Source organism: Xiphophorus hellerii, chromosome 3 (genome assembly GCF_003331165.1).
Source record: "Xiphophorus hellerii strain 12219 chromosome 3, Xiphophorus_hellerii-4.1, whole genome shotgun sequence".
In the NCBI taxonomy this organism is placed as follows: Eukaryota; Metazoa; Chordata; class Actinopteri; order Cyprinodontiformes; family Poeciliidae; genus Xiphophorus; species Xiphophorus hellerii.
Window position 1 is genome coordinate 12,230,806 of NC_045674.1, and position 17,981 is coordinate 12,248,786.

Here is a 17,981-nt window from a genome sequence, read left to right on the forward strand (position 1 = left end):
AATGTGAACAACAAAATAATGACTTCAAACGCCCTTGGATTTAATTTTAGCTTCCAGTGTTCCTGTTGAGTGTTTCAGCATCCCACATCTTATCTTTGCAATTTGTGTCCACTCTACCTTGCAAAGGTTCTACAAATTTATCTGATTGTGAGGACATCTCTCGTCCATACTTTGTTCACTAAAGGACGTAAACATGGAAGACAGGGAAATCTGAAGAGAACAGCTGACCTTTATTCACTTCCTTTCTCTAGCAGATTTGTTTTTCTAAGAATTGTCCGAGATAAATGTCTCATGATAGCTATATGAAAAATATTTAAGTAATTTTTCACATCACAAAATCCTGCCCTTTCATCAAGGTGTATGTAGATGTTTAAGTCACATTACGTGAGAAGCTGCAATCTACAAAGACCGCCTGAGCTTTAGGTTCCTGGTTGACGTCTTTAGATGTTCTTTCCTCATGATTCCATCTCTGTAATGAAGTGCACCAGTCTCTTCTGCAGCAAAAACAGCCCGACAACATGATGCTGCCACAGATATGATGGTGTTCCCGGGCTTAAAAGCGTTTACATTTTTCCTCCAAATATAACAAAGGTCATTATGGCCAAACTGTTCCATAATGACACGTCTCCTAAAATGCAGGACTTTATCCCTGTGTGCATTTGCTTTAGGAGTAGTGGCTTCCCCCTCACTGAGTGGCCCTTCAGCCCATGTTTTTAAAGAACCCATTTTCACAAAGTCTTTAAGTTTTGTTTTGGGTTGATTTGTGCATTTTGGAACAAAACACATTAATTCCTGCTCTCTTTCCAGAGCAGTATGATGTTTCGACATTCCCACCAAGTTTATACCATCATATAATTGTTTGTATAGAAAAATGCTTGTAAACCCAATTAATTCAGTTAACCTATCAGAGGTTTCCAAAGCCATGACATCATCTGAACTTTCCCTCATTGCGTAAAAAAAACTGTAAACATTTTGTATGTAAACGTCTGATTTTGAAGGCATTAACTAATATTTCTCTGATTTATTCTTTCATTATTTGGTATTTAGCAAATAGAAATAATTTTGGTAGTTCTACTTGACCTAAAACAAGAGATTTTGTTTAATTTAACTTCAGTCAGCGATTTGGGGGAAAAAAAGAAGAAAAAAGTATGTTTTTTATGTATGTAAACATCAGGTTTCAACTGTGTGCATCTCTTTTTTTTCCCTACCAAGAAAGTATCTCATAATGGCAAGAGCATCGAAGGCAGAGTCAGAGTTCTAAGGAAGAACATCACAGTATCATTTGAGCCGTTTCTCTGTAGTTCTGCTGACTTCTCAGAGAAAGTGCCTAAATCTACCTGTGGGCATCACTTCACTGCTCTCTGCTTTAAGGCTGGGAGGGTGAGAACTGGGCTTTCTAAAACAAGAAGGTTTTCCCCGAAGGCAAGCCCGGGGCAGTTGAGCTGGCCATCAAACAAAGCGTACTCCAAACAGGGTAGAAAACACCCCATCAGGTTTTCTCCCAGAGGGTTGGGCCTTATTATTGTTCTCCACGAGGGCCGTTCAATAAGAGACCTGCATTTGTCACAGAGGAGGTTTCTGGAAGCTACCAGCTGAACAAACAATGGTGGCACCTTTACAGCAGGTTGATGTAGACTGTGGAAGGCAAAAATGTTTTAAATAAAATGTGGTTTTCTTTTGATTCGCTTTTCAAAAACGTCAGATTTACGACTCTGGAAAAACAATGGCAGGTGGGTAGAGTGGTCAAAATGTTTACTCAAGTAAGAGTAGCAGCAGTACTTTATAATCAAGTCAAAGTAAACAACAGCCTCAACAACAATTACTCAAGCAAGAGTATAAAAGTATTTAGTAGAAAGGCTACTCAAGTACTGAGTAACCGATCATAAAATCTTAATGTTTTAAATTATGTTACCAGGCAGACAACCTATAAAGTTATGAGCAAATTCTTGCATTTTAAAGATAAAAATAATAAAAAACTACACATTCAGAACATTCAGAAAAACTTCCACAAATTCTTTTCAACATTAAATTTTACATAAAATTAATACTTACAGGGTAATTTTAATCTTTTCTAACCATCTTAAAATCCAAGATAAACACGTTCCTCTGGAGTCTTGGAGCCAACGGCTAAAAGAATCGGGTCACTGTGTCGCATTTTTAAACCACGAAGAAAAGATTTTCCAGACTTCCAATCACAAGTTCCTCAACATTTTCACCAATATTGAAAATTAAAACAAATGAGAAGTGCTTCACTTGCATTCATCTAAAAACGGGCCATTAGAGCTACCAACACTTTTTTTTATGCCTGGTATAATTAATTAGTCAAATTTTAGTTTAGGATAATGTTAGTGGAATGAAATATACTTTTGTTTACATGCTTTGTATTTACCATTCATCTTTATATTCTAGAATTAAAAGTCCTTGATGTGTTACTAAGCTTCAGTTTTATTTTCTGTTCAGTGATTGTTGCTAACAGTAAAAGCTAAGGTTAGTCAATTCAAAAAACAATACCTTAAGCAAAAGGAACTCCATGAGTCGGTATGGCATACTGGTAGCGTCTTCACTCAGCCAATTCATTGTATAACAAATTGCCTTTTAAAAAAATGTGGTAAAGTTTTGTGCAATTTTACATGAAGTTCTCCTGGATATGATCAGCTTTTTCTGGAGAACAGTAGCAAACGTTTGGAAACAAGAGAAATGGCAAAAGTATCAAAAAAACTAAGATTTAAGAATTTCAACAACTTAAATTACTTTATTGCAGCAATTAGCACAATTCAAAATATTATCTTTTAAATTTTAAAATACTTTTTTCAGGAACATTTTAAACCAGCAATGTTAAACAGTCAGTTCTCAGTAAGAGCCTTTCAGGTTATTTGTGTTAAGAATCAACTTCAAATGTTTCAGATGCAGAGTGTGAAGAACCAATAATAAATTAGCCAAATAGCTAATAAAAGACAATACTGTACAGTACTGATTTTTCCAATATCACAATCGGAACTATGCAAAATGTTGAGGACAAATATGAATGTATCAAAAAACAACATAAGGTCATCAAAACTTTTATTATTCACCAGAAGTAATGTCCAATATACAAAGATTTCCACAAAAAATGACTACTGTTCAAAAGAAAAAAAATCCCCTGAATTAGTGAACAGTACAAACATACATTATTTCCTTTACCAAAACACACAAAGTAAACATGGAGATCTGCCCATTGTCCTCTCGCTGGTCTCTGCTCAGCCCTGCAGAGAGTTGTACTTCAGACAGTGTCTGCCTGCTTAAGTCGTGCCAGTATGAAGGGACTTAAGAGAGAGAGGCCTTATTGATCGTCTTCTATGAGTGAAGTCCAGGCATTAGTTCCAGCAGGGCGAGTAGACAGCTGTCCGTGAGCCACTCTACTGGGCCAACATCGCAGGGCTGAGTGGAGCTGGGATGTGCACTTTTGATTTTGATCTCTCCAACATCACTTGTATTGACTGACGCTCCGTCCTGTGCTTTACTTGCTGAGAGAAGCACTTGCTGAGGCCTAACTGGGAGCCCAGGCACAAGCCACCATTACATTATCAGGGCCACTCTTGACAAGCTTGTGATGATGAATCTTCCATGGTCTGTTGAGACCTGTTCCTAATCACTGCTGTCATCTACTGATGACTAAAGCATCCACTGACCACGGCAATCATACGGTGGGTTATGGTGGTGCACGGGGCAGAGATTCCCGGCGTTATCTGGTCTCTCCTGTGTCGGCGGGGCTCTCCAAAGTTCGATGCAGAAGTCAAACTGTGGTGAAAGCTGCACATTCTTCCGATTTTGCTCAATTTTAGTTTGATTCAGAAATTATTTCTTTTTTTTCACATTTTTTAAATAAAGTATTAACCAAATTCCTGATTTCATTATTTTCTTAACATTCAAACTAAATTAAAGTAGTGTTTGTAGTTTTAGTGGTGGAGTTGTAAATGAGACTGTCCAGAACCAAGTAAAAAGTATAGAAGAAAATAAAATGTTCAAATTTTGATAGTCAATTGACTATGCTCTTTTTCTTATTAGTTTATAAATCTATTAAATAACTGACAGTGTCATCACTCAATCAGGAGGCCCACTCTTGCTTTATCCTTTTCTAGCTGCGTCAAAAAAAATTCTCTCTCCTTCCAGTTTCATCCCGGTGTTTAATAATGTAGCACCTGTACATAAACAAAATTTAACAGACTAATCCATAATTATTCCTCTTTCATTCATAAATATTGATGTTCCAACTTAGACTGAAAACTGAAAGGCATGGTATAAACAAAAAGGGCCAATAGTTACTTCTGCCATCTAGTGGTTGTCACGTAAACAGCAAAACAAAAAGGCCTTAAAAGTGCTTCCGACTTCCACCTGAACCTTCCATTATAGTCCCAGCTATTCCTTCCTTCAAGCTTCATATAATACAACCAAAAGAGTCTCATTGGATCACAAGGCCTAGCAACTCTGTGTGCGCCCACCGTTACCGGAGGACATCGCCTTCCTGGCTCTCAGCAGCCTGCGGCCCTCCTCGTAGTCGTCCTGGTCAACGCTGATCAGCAGGCGGACGCCCTCAGAGCCGGCGGCCGTCCTCAGGGAGTCCGTGATGAAGACACCCTTCAGGGCCTCCAGCAGAGCCCCGCTCAGATAGTCGGCCCAGAAGGCCTCCAGGTTGTCCAGCTCTGTGAACTTGATGTCGCAGACGATGGAACCCAGGTCTCTGGCACGCAGCAGCGAACTGGATCTGCTGAACAACTCGAACTGACGCTCCAGCGGCTGACGCTTGTCTGACGAGACGCCCTCACGTAGCGCTGACTCGTGCTCCAGGTACTCTGCCCGTACGCGTAGGCGGATATCTGATAACAGCAGAAGGTGGAGGAAACAGTGGGGGCAGGTGGGAGGAAGTGAAGGGGTCAAAGGAGCCAGCAGATAATGAAGAAGGGAAAGAAAAGAATGACAGAAAGAAAGGGGAAAGATTTTAAGGGGTCATGAGGGCAAAACAAAGGGAGGAAAGAGAGAAACATTAAAAAAATGTTCAGACACCAATTATTTAGGTTTATTCTAGAGTGCTGTGAAGAAGCATTCAAATGCCTTTATAAATTTTTGTTTGCTTTTTTTGTCACACTTGAATGTTTCAGATTAAACTTTTTAAAATCAGAGAAAAATAACTAAATAACACAGATTGTTGGTTGTGTTGAAAAGTTATTGCTACTTTTGTCAAAACATAAATTGACTTAAAATTAATTTTAATGGAAAACTTATTCCATTTCGAAACCATTTTGAAGCCTTATTACGGTTAGCCCAGTAGAATCAGGAAATACTCTAAATGGAACCAGTATGACAACAAGAAACAGGTATAAAAAAATCTCAAAAAATTTTTTTTGCATGGAAATAAGTGATTGAGATGCTGACATTAAACAGGCCAGACTTTAAAATTAGGCTGAATTAAAACAATTCTGGAAAGAAGAGTGGGTCAAAACTTTTTCTAAGTGATGTAAAGGACTCACTGGTTTGTTATTACCAATATTTTATAGGAGTTGTTGCCAAATGTGGCACTGCTAGTTATTAGCTTTAGATCAAAAGCAGTTTTCATTTAGAACAAGGTTTCAAATAGCATTTCCATCTTAAGATATAAAATGATAAATTAAAAGCCGTTTTCTGCATATGAAACATTTAGTGACAAAAAAGCAAAGAGAAGAAATCTATACAGAGTAAATATTTTTCATAGCACTGGGCATCATATTGATCAATATTAAACTGAGCAGTGATTTATTTATTTTTTTTTCTTAAGGGGGCGCAGTTCCTACTCAACAGGCTGAACTCAATGTTATTTCTTTTTGTTTTAAAATCAGTTTCACACAAAAAAGGTGCAGCGATGCAGAGTAAACTGAGATGAGAGGGCACTGGAAGTAGACCAACCCATCTGAGAGCATCTTTGCTGTAAATCTGGCCCCTCGGTTTGTTTTGGTGAAACTTAAGTTGGTAAGTCGGAGCAAGGAAAGAAATACTCATCTGATCCAGCAGTGTTGTTCCATTTCTCGGTCGGTCATTTCTATGAATTTGAGTATCATTGGCAGCTGTTAACAAAACGGTTGAATCAGAAGAAACTGGAGCATGAGAACTTTCAGTGTGACAGCTTTAAAAGGTCCACAAACATCATGGTTGAAGCGTTCATGTAACCAAGTACTGAAAAAGTTGACACCTTAAATTTTGCTTTTTTTTTGTAAAACAACTCAGCTGTACCAAGTTTTAGACGGGCTTATTGTCACACTTTAAATCTTGACATTCGGCAGATTCTCAATATAATGTTCTTTGCAGAGAATAAGTAGCTTCTTGAGATTCCGCAGTTTACAGGACTGATGGTCATGCAACAGCACAGCGAGAAAGATTAGAGGATACATACTGTACTGAGTAAGAGCAACGCTGAGATCATCTCCCATGAATTTTTTCCAGAGCTCCAAGAGGCAACCAGCTGCTGATGACTTTTGCTGCAACAAAGACCCAGCTCTCCCAATCAAAGCTCTCCAAGAACAGCAGTTGTCACAAACTAGAAACATGCTCATTCAATAATGTTTAGTGAAACTAACTATAAACTCAGCCCTTCTAACAGGTTAGAAGGGCTGAGTTTAGTATTTGCTAAAATCATGAGCAAATACTGAAACAATTTAAAGTCTTAAAGTATTGGGACTGAAATATCTTTATGTAAATTGTCTTTTCAGGTAAGTGGACAGACCACTCTCGTTTACGAAGAAAACAGATCCTAGCTACATTTATTGGTAACTCTGGCAAGGAGAAGAAAAGCCTTCAAATATGATGTAGACTTTTTGACCTTGAGTGAATTTTATGTATTTTACCTCCAGTGAACTTGTTAGTCCCCCCCCCCAACTATTTCAGAGAAAGATCAAATGCAGCATTTATTTTTAAAAGCATGACTGAAAACTGGTTATATTTTTTCAACTTATTTGTGTCTAGGAGAGTTTCACCAGATGCAGTGATAGATTTGTAGTGAAGGAGAATCTACATCATTTAATAATCTCCAGTCACTATTCCTGTAACAAATATTAGCCAAGGAAAAAAATGGTTTACGTCATATTGAAACCCCATAGGAACTAGAAGTAATTTATTAAAAGATGTGTTGGTAAGAAGAACACTTTCTTTAATATCCCCCACTGAGCTTGGTCAAATTAAATGCTGCATTTTTTCTACTTTTTAAAATGAGGATATACTGCTGCACTAAAACATGGATTCCTTTAAAAGGTTTCACAAATATGTACCAGGGGCATACTGTACATACAGTTTGTACTTGTGACTGTTGAAAAGACAATTGCAAGAGTTTCAGTCCATGCTGACATGACATTATGCACTACTTTAACACGTTTCGTTTTCAATCTCATTCAACAGCTTCACCCTGATGCGAGAAGTCCCATTAACTCAACATTTTGTTTGAGGCCACAGCGAAAGGCACCCGACTCATTAGGGAAACATTTAGATAAATGCCAAGATTAGAAATGCAAATGACAAATGAAGGAATTGATTTTGAATCCCTTAACATTTGTAGAGGGGTGGTATCAAAACATTGGTTTTCATTTGCATTCTTCAGAAGTGTGTAATTAGATTATAAAAGCAGAAGACTGGCTCAAACAGGACAATCTAAATGTTACATTTGTAAGGGCTGGTTGCAAGATTCAGGCACAACAAATAGGTTTTGTTTAGGAAAGAATTAAGGTACAAGAACAAATCCAGTTTCATGAAGACATTTAATTCTGATGGCTTGCATCACAAATGAACAATTTTATAGTATTTCTTTTTATACCACAATTCATTGTTTATATTTTGAAAAGTGAGTACATGGAAGTATTTTTCATGGCCCCATTGCCATACTTTACGATATCAGTGGACTAATAAAAGATTGTAACTTTTTCATGGCAAAAGAAAAAACAGCAAAAAAAAAGAAAAAAAAAAGAAAATGCAGGCATATTACAAAGAATGAATGGTCAATCAATAAGGAGGGGAAAAGGCTCATATTTTGTTCAAAAGCAGCAATACCCTACAGGGGAAAGTCAGATATAATTAAGATTAGGGTGGGGATGAGGTGAAAACAGAAAAGGTGTAAAAATCTTAAATGATTCTGTTATCTAAAGGTTTGGAGATTCTTTGGTTAAAGTTTACAACTGTCCATTGTGTACATCTGCTTTGACTCAGAAAAAAACACTTCCAAAGGTGCTATGATTAAATTTCACAGTTGGGATGTTTCCCGTCAAGGCCTCCAAGTAAATCTTTTATTGTTTGCAAAAGCTTTAACTTTTATAAAGTACCTTCTGTGGTCAGAGTAAGGCATTTAAAGTCTTATAAATTGACCTTTTCTATCATTACACAGCATGCGATTGCCAGGGCTACGATAAACACTTGCCAATTACTGCATTTATGGGTGGCCTTCATTTCACACTGAGCAGGATAGAAGTAAAGACAGTGACAGCAAGGGGAAGGCCATTTAAAAACCACAGGAACACAGTGATAGTCATTTTGTTAGGGTTACAGAGCACTTCACGCTTCATCGGACACAGAGACATCCACTTAGACAGGACATTAGGAGGCACAGTTTTCATTACTCACTTTCAGCACCAAGCCCGTTTGGATTCCTCATCTCAGCCCCCCCCACCCCTCCCAAAAAACTTTAAGTACCCATTTACGAGGAGTCGCTTGGCACGGAGAACTTCAACTCTTTATCGATCCATTTTTCTGGTGAACAACCGACCAAGAGTGGAGAGCTACGGGGAAATCTGAGAGACAGGCACACAAACCTCTCATGTCCCATAGACAAATCACTCTTTACCGTTTTGCGTGGTTTGAACATTTAGTGTTCGATCTCTCACTCTCTCTTTGTGTGTAAGGATATCGCATCCTGATACACACGTTGGGACTGTTTAGAACTGTGAATACAGAAAAAGAAAGAGACAAGCACAAGTGGGTTGGATGATAGTTGACTGGGTTGCTGTTTTTTTTTTTTCCTTCAACATCAAGCAGGCACTTTTTAGTTGTAATCAGCTTTCAGACTGACCAGTAGGAGTCATTGTCAACTTAATATATCCAGATACACTTAAATATGTCCTTATGAGACACTAGGATGCTTGGGATTACTCTTACGTTGGACAATTTTCTTACATTCAACCTTGAGAGCTAATAATTTAAGATCCAACTGCAAAGGCTAACCAACAGGGTCAATTAAACCAAGCATACGCTTCCCCAAGCACCCTTTATAGGAACAGCAATAATGGCAGTCGTTATTGTCACAGTTTAATTCAGACACTCTGGTGAAAATGGTTTCAGAGATGAGTCATGACAGGAGAGACTATTTAAGGTCTGTTGAAATGCTAGGGGCCAGTGATGGACTGAACTGCCCTATCTATCTCTGCTCCGTCTTGACAAACGCACATGAGGGGCCTCACACGGGTTGCAGAGATAAGATACAACACGAGCTTCCCTCAGCAGAGCACTACTCTGTTTTCTCAGAACTGCTTGAGAAAAAAAAAGTAATTTCTTTAAAAGTGGCAGCCATCTTAGATTTTCTAAAAAGAAAAAAGGGCTGGTCCTCACATACTGACAAATTGTTTTTATAAAATTATGCTAAAAAGGTGAAATGGGCTTTTTTCACAAATGTGACCAACATATGTCTGTGTTTATCTTCCGTTTTATTTTATGACCTCCTTAAACAAAAAAAAGTCTTTCCAAATTTGGACAAAATTTTTTTCAACTGATATTAGACCAAATATATTATCTTGTTAATACTGCGTTACAAATCAACTTTAGGTAGATTCAACTTCATCTCAATAATGCTGCACTGTTTCTCCATCCATCCATTTTCTAACACCCTTGTCCCTAGAGGGGTCAGGAGGTGCTGGTGCCTATCTCCAGCTAACGTTCCGGGCGAGAGGCGGGGTCACCCTGGACAGGTCGCCAGTCTGTCGCAGGGCAACACAGAGATGGACAGGACACTAGACCATGCACACTCACACCTAGGGAGAATTTAGAGAGACCAATTAACCTGACAGTCATGTTTTTGGACTGTGGGAGGAAGCTGGAGTACCTGGAGAGAACCCACCATGCACAGGGAGAACTGTGCAAGGCAACAGTGCTACCAACTGCACAACTGTGCAGTAGGTAGCATAAAGACAGAATGAAGTAGTTGATCATAAAAAAAATATTTAATGGGCAGAGAAATCAGCTGGTGACTGTCTCTATGACTATTAACTGTCTCTTTAGAAACCCAAAAATCTGACATTTTGTTTCTCTCTTCTGTGTGGAAGATGTTACAGAGGAAAAAGAAACATGGCCACCAGTAAGGTATTTAATGAATCTGGAGGAGATGTAAAGATTTAAATTTCATCTAAAAAGTGTTTTTATGTTTATGGAGACAATTTTTGAACAGAGCGAGAGACTTCAGCAAATTGTGTGAAGGCTGATCATATTGCAGCAGAAGTGCTCTGTTCAATCCTTTTATTTTCAGATGGTTCCCTTACAGATTTATGGATGTTGGCTGCCATTTACATGCCTAAAGGTTAAGGAAAAAGATTTACCTTTTCTGTTAAAATCACTATTGGCAGGTAAAAATTTTACAAAACTGGATGGAGGACATCGGCCATAAACCTCTGGTTGCAACTTGAAGCTTCATGACTTCATTCACTTTGCAGTTGGGGTTCTCATCTTATGAAACATATCTGCTTCATTTAAATGTTTTGTTGTAAGAAACAAAAATCTCTTGTTTTTTTATAAACTCAGGAGTAATTTCACTCAATTTTTAAGACAGAATGTTGGCCATATTTGTTAAGATTTATTAAGCCCACTGAACACACTATCCATTCTTATTAACTACAATTCAGTTCCAGATTGGCATGACTTTAGTTAAGAAGACCTTCCCAGAAATCTCTTGGTGGTTTTACTTTTGAACACAAGCTGCAGATTTGTGAGAGGAATTTGTAGCGCACTGCTGAGGACTCTGGTCAGTTCTGTAAAACAGTAGACTCTTGTCAGAACAGGAAGGAATCCATATTCTGTGACAAGGTTTTCTTTTTTTTCCACAGTGAACAAGACTAAATAACAAAAGATGATTTATCTAAATCCAATTAAATTTGAGGATAGGAGACCAGGTAAGGAGCACCTATATTATGATAGACAAGCATCGTATACAGAGCAAAGTAGCAGCTCCACCCCCTGTTGTAATAGGGAGGAGAGCCTCTTTTTACCTTAGGCATCGGCCCAGACTTGTGAGAGCACATGACTGAGTTGATCACGCACACTGCGGTACGAATGCACAGAGTGGAGTGACAGACTTTTTTGTTTTGTTCCTCAGTCTCGATCTCTGTCTTCGTGATCCATTGTGTCATAGGTAACTTGATCTGAGTCACAATCGGAGTCAACCTGGTGGAATCAAATGTGGAGTCAAGACAGCAGCATGTTCACAGGCACATCACTCAACTTTAATACCAATGGGGGGAGGGCTGTCTTCCTTCTAAGATTATATTTTGATCAAATCAGGATCATGAAGTTTTTGGTTTGGCCTGTATTTCGTATTTTCAGGCAGACACGGGCCTTTACAAGCAACGTGCAAGCTTCTTAAATAACTGAGCAAACAACACAAAGGAAAACAAACTCTGGTGCAATACTCATATTTAGGTGTTGAGAAAGGGATGGGTATCATTAGGATTTTATTGACATGAATACTAGAATTATTGCATCTGATAAAGGTCCCTTTAAATTATTTTGAGTCAAAATAAAAGCATTTTACTATTTTGAAACAGTAATAGTTAAAACATAAGAGGATTTATTTGTCACAATGCTGTGGAAGATACTTAAATGTTCTATTCTCAAATTTTAAAGTAATATTTACTGATGATTTGTGTTTGTCAGTAGATGGATGCATTTTATTCCATAGAGCTGATGTTGAACAGATTACACGAAGCACTTCCTATCCTAAAATAATCAGCTATGCAGACCCTACCTGTATGTTACTATTATTACCCTCTTCCACAGACTACATAGTATATGTGTAACTATTAATGTGCAAATAAAGCCTGGCCTGACTGTAGATGATAGACTGACACACCTCAGATGCTTTAGGTCCTCTTAACACTGGATTAAGACCATTCCACAGTATCCAGAACCTAAATCACGTTTGAATGTTGCACTACGATGAGTCCTCATAATTTACATAACTATGTAAATAGTTATTTGAATACATGGAAGGTTTCTGCTCCTGCACCATCAGTTTTAACCTTGCTGAAAGGACTTAGGTAATGGCTGATTTCTGTATGAACTACTGGTCAATGTAGAGATGGCCATTATGCCAATATTTTAAACTGGTTGGGGCTGTGTGACTCTATCTTGACAAGTAGAGTCAAAAAAATAACTTGAACAAAAAAAAAAATCTGTCTTTAATAATCTTACCAAAATACTGAAGCCTGAATTGAGTTTTTAAAAGTTGTGATGCAGCATCTGTATGACAGTACAATGCCAGGAATTTGACATTTCAAGCGCTGCCTGAAAAACACAAAACTTCCTTTGCTCGTCCAGCATTTAGTCTGTGTGCAATTTGGAGAAGTGTGCACTTCTCCAGAACTAAGAACAAAGCACATATTGATCTCTATGTGTCATGGGCCTAATCTCAAAAGCCCCAGCGCCAAGAATTCTTCGAACATTCTTTTAGTACCGACAATCTGGTGTGAATACAATGAGACCAACGTATCTTTTCCTGTTTCAATTCTCTGATGGCCAGTCCACTGGTACCCAGGCAACACAATCTGGATAAGTTGCATGTTGCTACAATAAACCAACAAGTTCTCACTGCCAAAGTTATGTTTGAGTTCAAAACAGTGGATTAATGCATACTAGGAAGACTGCTGAATTCTTTATGTTCGGTCTGATTTTTAATGTGTGTGGAAGAGACCTGAGGAAGCCTAATTAATGAATTACAAGGAACACCAGCTGTGTTACAAAAAAGGTTGCACACTTGTATTTTGTTAGACTGATAATCATCAATTTTAAAAGGAAAATCTTTATTTTAGGTATCTTTTCATGATTCCTACATGATTTGATTCCAAATAGCAACACAAGGAGTACATTTTAAAATACCGCAATGTTCATGTTATATTGAAGTTTTTTCACATTAAAGTCGCTCAAGTTTAATAGAGATAATTTATCATTGAAAATAAAAATTCCTAACTATGACATTTCAGAGCTGAAGAACAAGGAACTCAGAGCAGTTTTGTATTGGATCTTGATACCCATCCCAGATAAAAAGCAACGAAAAGCTGAATAATCTGTTGCACAAGTATTTAGTGTCCGTTTTCTCTTGAGTTAAAGTGTTGCGGTCAACAACAGTTTACCAACTATTTTTCAAGATCTAAAGGGATTTTTTCACTTTTGAAGGAATCAACTTGGGATATCTCCATGAGTTTAGTTCATTTCAATTATTCTTTACAAATATCAAAGGGAAATTAGATAAAAGAAGCACAACATAGCAGAATAAGAGCATCTTTTAAGGTGACAAGATTAAAAAACTTGGCTTGAAAGTAAAGACAAAAAGAACAGGGAGTGGCCACCAGTTTCCATTCGTAGCAGCAGCAGCTGAACACAGACCAATGGGTTAGGAAAATGTTATGAGAGCACAAAAATGTAGGGAAAGTCAAGATGAAGAAACAGAAAACAAATTTTTGATGTTTGAGAAAGTTATTAGGATACTGTCCATCCGATAAGAATGTACGACTGAAAATAGCTTGAATGTTTTGGATTTTGGTGATCAAAAGAGGAATGTAGAAAGTTATAACGGTGACATTATTTTTGTCCAAACATAAACCTGAAGTTGTGAATTTTACCACTCAAACTGTAGGTTGGTAAATGTAATGAATGAGCCAGAAAAGTGTAATTTTGACATTAGCAGCAGTGGGTTTGGATCTGCAGAATTGACCAACAAGGTCTAATTCAAATGCGCAACACTTCTTAAGGTGTTAAATTATTTTTAACCTGTTTTTATTTTCATCAAACGATAAATATAGTAACTTATTGCTCTAGTGTGTGAAACATTTTGTAGAGTAGCACTCGTAAATAAACAGATGGCTTATTTGGTTTTTCCACTAAATGGTGAGAAAGATGACAGGCTGTTAGGAAACGCAATGATTCAAGCTGAGGTTCAGCAGAGATGAACATCATCAGTTTGGAACATCAGTAAATAAAATACAGAGAATTGTTGAAGATGTTAACAGACTGAAGACCGGATGTTTTTGGATATTAAACTTAAATGAAGGAAAAACAGTTAATAGGAGGAAAAATTAAAGTGTTTCCGAAAGGAAAGGGAAGAAACTGAAAAGGGACATGTTACACATGTATTCACTGCACTTACCACATGACACTTTCTGAGGTCCTAATGGGAGAGGCAGTGGCTGGAACAGTCTGCTTGTTTTCTTGGGCCTACGGCTCCAGCCATGTCCCCTCTTCTTCCTCCGCGTCCTTGTAGATGACCCAGGAGTTGGAGAGTAAATATCTGAAAACCCAGAGTCTGTGTCACTACTTGAATGTAAGAAATGGGCAAAAATTGTACATTTTCTTTAAATAGCTGTTGCAACAGTTTTTTCTGATTACAATTGCAGCAATAGCAATTGTATGCACATTTTCAAAACACAGACTTAAAAACAAAAGTCTATAATATCATGTAGACATAAGGACACCAGAAAGAACTCTGAACTCAGTTTGTATGTTGTTGTCATGTGATGAAATGAGATGTAAATACTTATAGAGGGCACTTTATAAATATTAGCATAAGTAGAATGAATACTATTCTACAATAAAAATGACAAGTCAGCAGACTTACCAGTTGTTAACTGTTGTGTGAAGGATGGGAGTGGCATATCTGTCGCTCTGCAGCTATGCTGTAATCCAAACACTAGTTCTGTTTTATCCAATTCAAATCTCTGTCCAATTCTCTCTGGAGACACTGAAAAACAGATAAAACATTAGCTAACCAACAAATGAATGACTAATTCTGAGAGACTATTGCTGAGTCACAACAGCTCATGAGATGAGATCATAATGATTACCTGTCCTCCTCTTCTTGTGGGATACAAATGGCAGCAGATCATGACGGGTAAGCACTCTTAAAAGTTGCAACAGTGGCTCCAGGTTGCCATCACAGAGATATCCTCTCCTCTCAAGCTCCAGCAACAGCTCAAGACCACTTTTAAACTTGAAGTCCTCTAAAGGCTGCTGTGATCCGCTAGGTTTTAACCGCCTCCATGCCCTCAGCAGCTGTGGACTTGGAGCTACACCAGAGTCCTCTGAATCGTCTTCAGCAGGTTCAACTGTCCAGCCCGCTGGGTCAAGAGGGTGCTGTGCAGGGTAGGTTTCATTCAAAAGGAAAGAGAGAGCTTCAATGTCAGATTCTGTGAGCTGAGAGGCAACTACGTCAAACATCTCATGGAGAGAGAGCATCCCGTAGTAGTTCAGGCACTCGGTTTCGTCCCAGTGGAGTGAGTCCCTGATGGGGCGACCTGGGTACTGCACTGCAGCCATGGTCACAGTTCCACTGTGGTTCCTTCCCACGGTCTCTCTTATCTGAAAAATTTCAACAGGAAAGATACAAAATATTATTTTAAACAATAAGATATTTGGCCGACTCCATGGGTACCAGGAAACCGACATTTACTCAAATTATTATTATTTTTTTTTTACTTATAACAACAATAAAGGTGAGTGTTGTGTGTCAAGCCGTGTTTTGGTAGTTTCCATGGAGCAGAATTAGTTGTGGGAGTGGTGACAGTGAGAAACAAAAATAATTTGTGCTGCACAAAGCTTATGCAATTTTATATACATTTTCATTTTTGCTGCAGCTTGCTTGACTGTTTTGATCTGCATTATTTGTTTAATTAGCAAATTTTCAAAACACAATTTGAATCTAGTGACTCAAATTTTGGATTCAGGCCAGGATCTTATAATTAAAAACATAGGAAACCCCCCCAAACAAACCAAAGGCACGTGAACAGTAAATGCTGGTTTTAACATGTCATAGATGGGATAGATCACATGCTGAATTATGAAGGATTAACAAATAATATTAAACTAGCAGAAGATGCTAATAGAAAAAGTTATGGGGTCATCTTAATAAATAAATATTTCATTAACAGTTCATTTGTTTCAGAACACTGAATTCAAAAAATAAAACTTGTATATTGGCTCTGGATCACATGGTTTTAAATATTAAATTATCTATTTCAGCTAATCTCAATGCTTACAGCAAATGAAAACCCAAAGTCTTTATTATTATAAAATCTGAATATTTTCTAAGTATAATAAAAAAATGACTTTTGTGCAGACGTGTTGACCAAATGAAAAACAATCTTATGTACTGGACAGCATATGCCCCCATTAACTGGTATTAGGTCTGGTGTCTCATCTTACAGTTGACAATACAGAATAGAATCTCTGTAGATTTTAGATCAGGGCAGCTTGGTGGTCAGTCAAGTACCACTGTAATTAAAGCAGGTTGTGTCCTGCTGGAAAAATGAATAAGCATATCAATCAAGTTTGTCAGAAGAGAGGAGCTTAAAGTGCTCTATAACTCCTGGTTGATAACTGCTCTGACTTTAGACATAATACAACACAGCAGACCAACACCAGTCCAGACTTGGAACATTATTTTTTTTTTTAAAGTATTTCTGTTTCAGGTGTAGCTTAGCATGACAAAATGGCAATTTAACCATGTCATGGACACATCTCCGTGGGGTGAGTCTTGATGCTCTGTCTCTAGCTAATGACACCTTGTCAATGCTTAACTCTTCAATTGGCTTTTGAAGCCTCCCCCTATTGCATCACAGGTTTTCCTTCCATCCAATTTTCCACTTATTTGCTTGGATAAAGCATTCTTTGAACAGCCAGCTTAATTAGTAATGGCATTCTGTGGGCTACCCTATTTGTGTCAATAACTGTTTGCTGAACCACTGTCAAGTCAGCAGTCATTCATGATGATGTAGGCAATAACATATCTGTATTGAAGCTCCTTTTTCACATTGTCATTATACTAGTTTTCTGGAGAGCAAAATTGAGGATTTTTATTCACTTTAAACCATACTCATCGAAGCTTACAGAAATAAACCTTTGAAATGGATTTCTGTGTGTAGAATATGTATTAGCTTTTTAATGGTATTCTAATTATAAGAAGCTCCTCTACTTCATAACAGCCCAGCATTAGTCACCGGACAGGACTGCATAGAACTAAAGCATATCGAGGTCTGAGGATTTACCTTTTAGCGTCCGTAGCTCAACGCTGTTTCGAGACTCGCCAAACAAACGGCCAGCTGTGAATGTTAAACTGTCGCTTTGTTCAGCAGAATGCAGCAAAACGCTAGAAGCCAAATACAAGTTGTCCTTTCTTCTGACGCCCAACAGCAGCGCTGATTGGTGGAGCCGTGTGATGGTTTATGTAACCCGTCACGTTTTCTGTTGGAAAACAAAACAATGCTTTTCACATTTAACAAAAATGTTTCTTATGCTTGAGAGGTCAAGGTTAGACCGACAGGCATTTAGTAGGTTGTTAAACATGCATCGGTCCTTTGTTAGCAGCCGTTTTCTACCGTTTGTGCTAACCGACATGAAGTCTATAACATTGCTTGACTCTTGTTATGGAAGCACAGTTTCGCTAAAGAATAAAGAGCGTGCTGTGAAGTATTTGAAAACATTTTAGACTTGTTCTTTCAGTAAAATAAAACACATTATTCATACTTACAGTTCTCTTGTTTGTTTCTCCTCTTCCGCTGGAAAATCTAGCAACTTCCACAGGCCAACGTCCACGCTGACGACAACGCTGGGAAAACGACCAATCATATCCCTCCTTCTTGACGGATGACGTAAGGTCACGTTTTTTACGCCACTGATCTGCGGTCAGTTCTTTGTGCGATCTGTGAACTGTGAACGAGGACAACGGGCACCACACACCTGATCTC

The 17,981-nt window shown here is 38.0% G+C and overlaps 1 protein-coding gene and 1 long non-coding RNA gene across 2 annotated transcripts; one reads left to right on the top strand and one right to left on the bottom strand.

Moving 5' to 3' along the window:
• Nucleotides 1-3,043: 3,043 nt before the first annotated feature.
• Nucleotides 3,044-17,881, bottom strand: dedd1 (death effector domain-containing 1). The gene is made up of 6 exons (XM_032557640.1): nt 17,765-17,881; nt 17,283-17,478; nt 15,084-15,597; nt 14,858-14,980; nt 14,390-14,530; nt 3,044-4,853 (listed from the first exon to the last, which is right to left on the bottom strand). Exons 3-6 carry the CDS (start codon nt 15,553-15,555, stop codon nt 4,456-4,458), a joined length of 1,134 nt encoding a protein of 377 aa, XP_032413531.1. The 5' UTR covers nt 15,556-15,597; nt 17,283-17,478; nt 17,765-17,881; the 3' UTR covers nt 3,044-4,455.
• Nucleotides 9,984-10,188, top strand: LOC116716797 (uncharacterized). The gene is made up of 2 exons (XR_004338625.1): nt 9,984-10,045; nt 10,106-10,188. It is a non-coding gene; the product is annotated as an uncharacterized LOC116716797 (long non-coding RNA).
• Nucleotides 17,882-17,981: the final 100 nt, after the last annotated feature.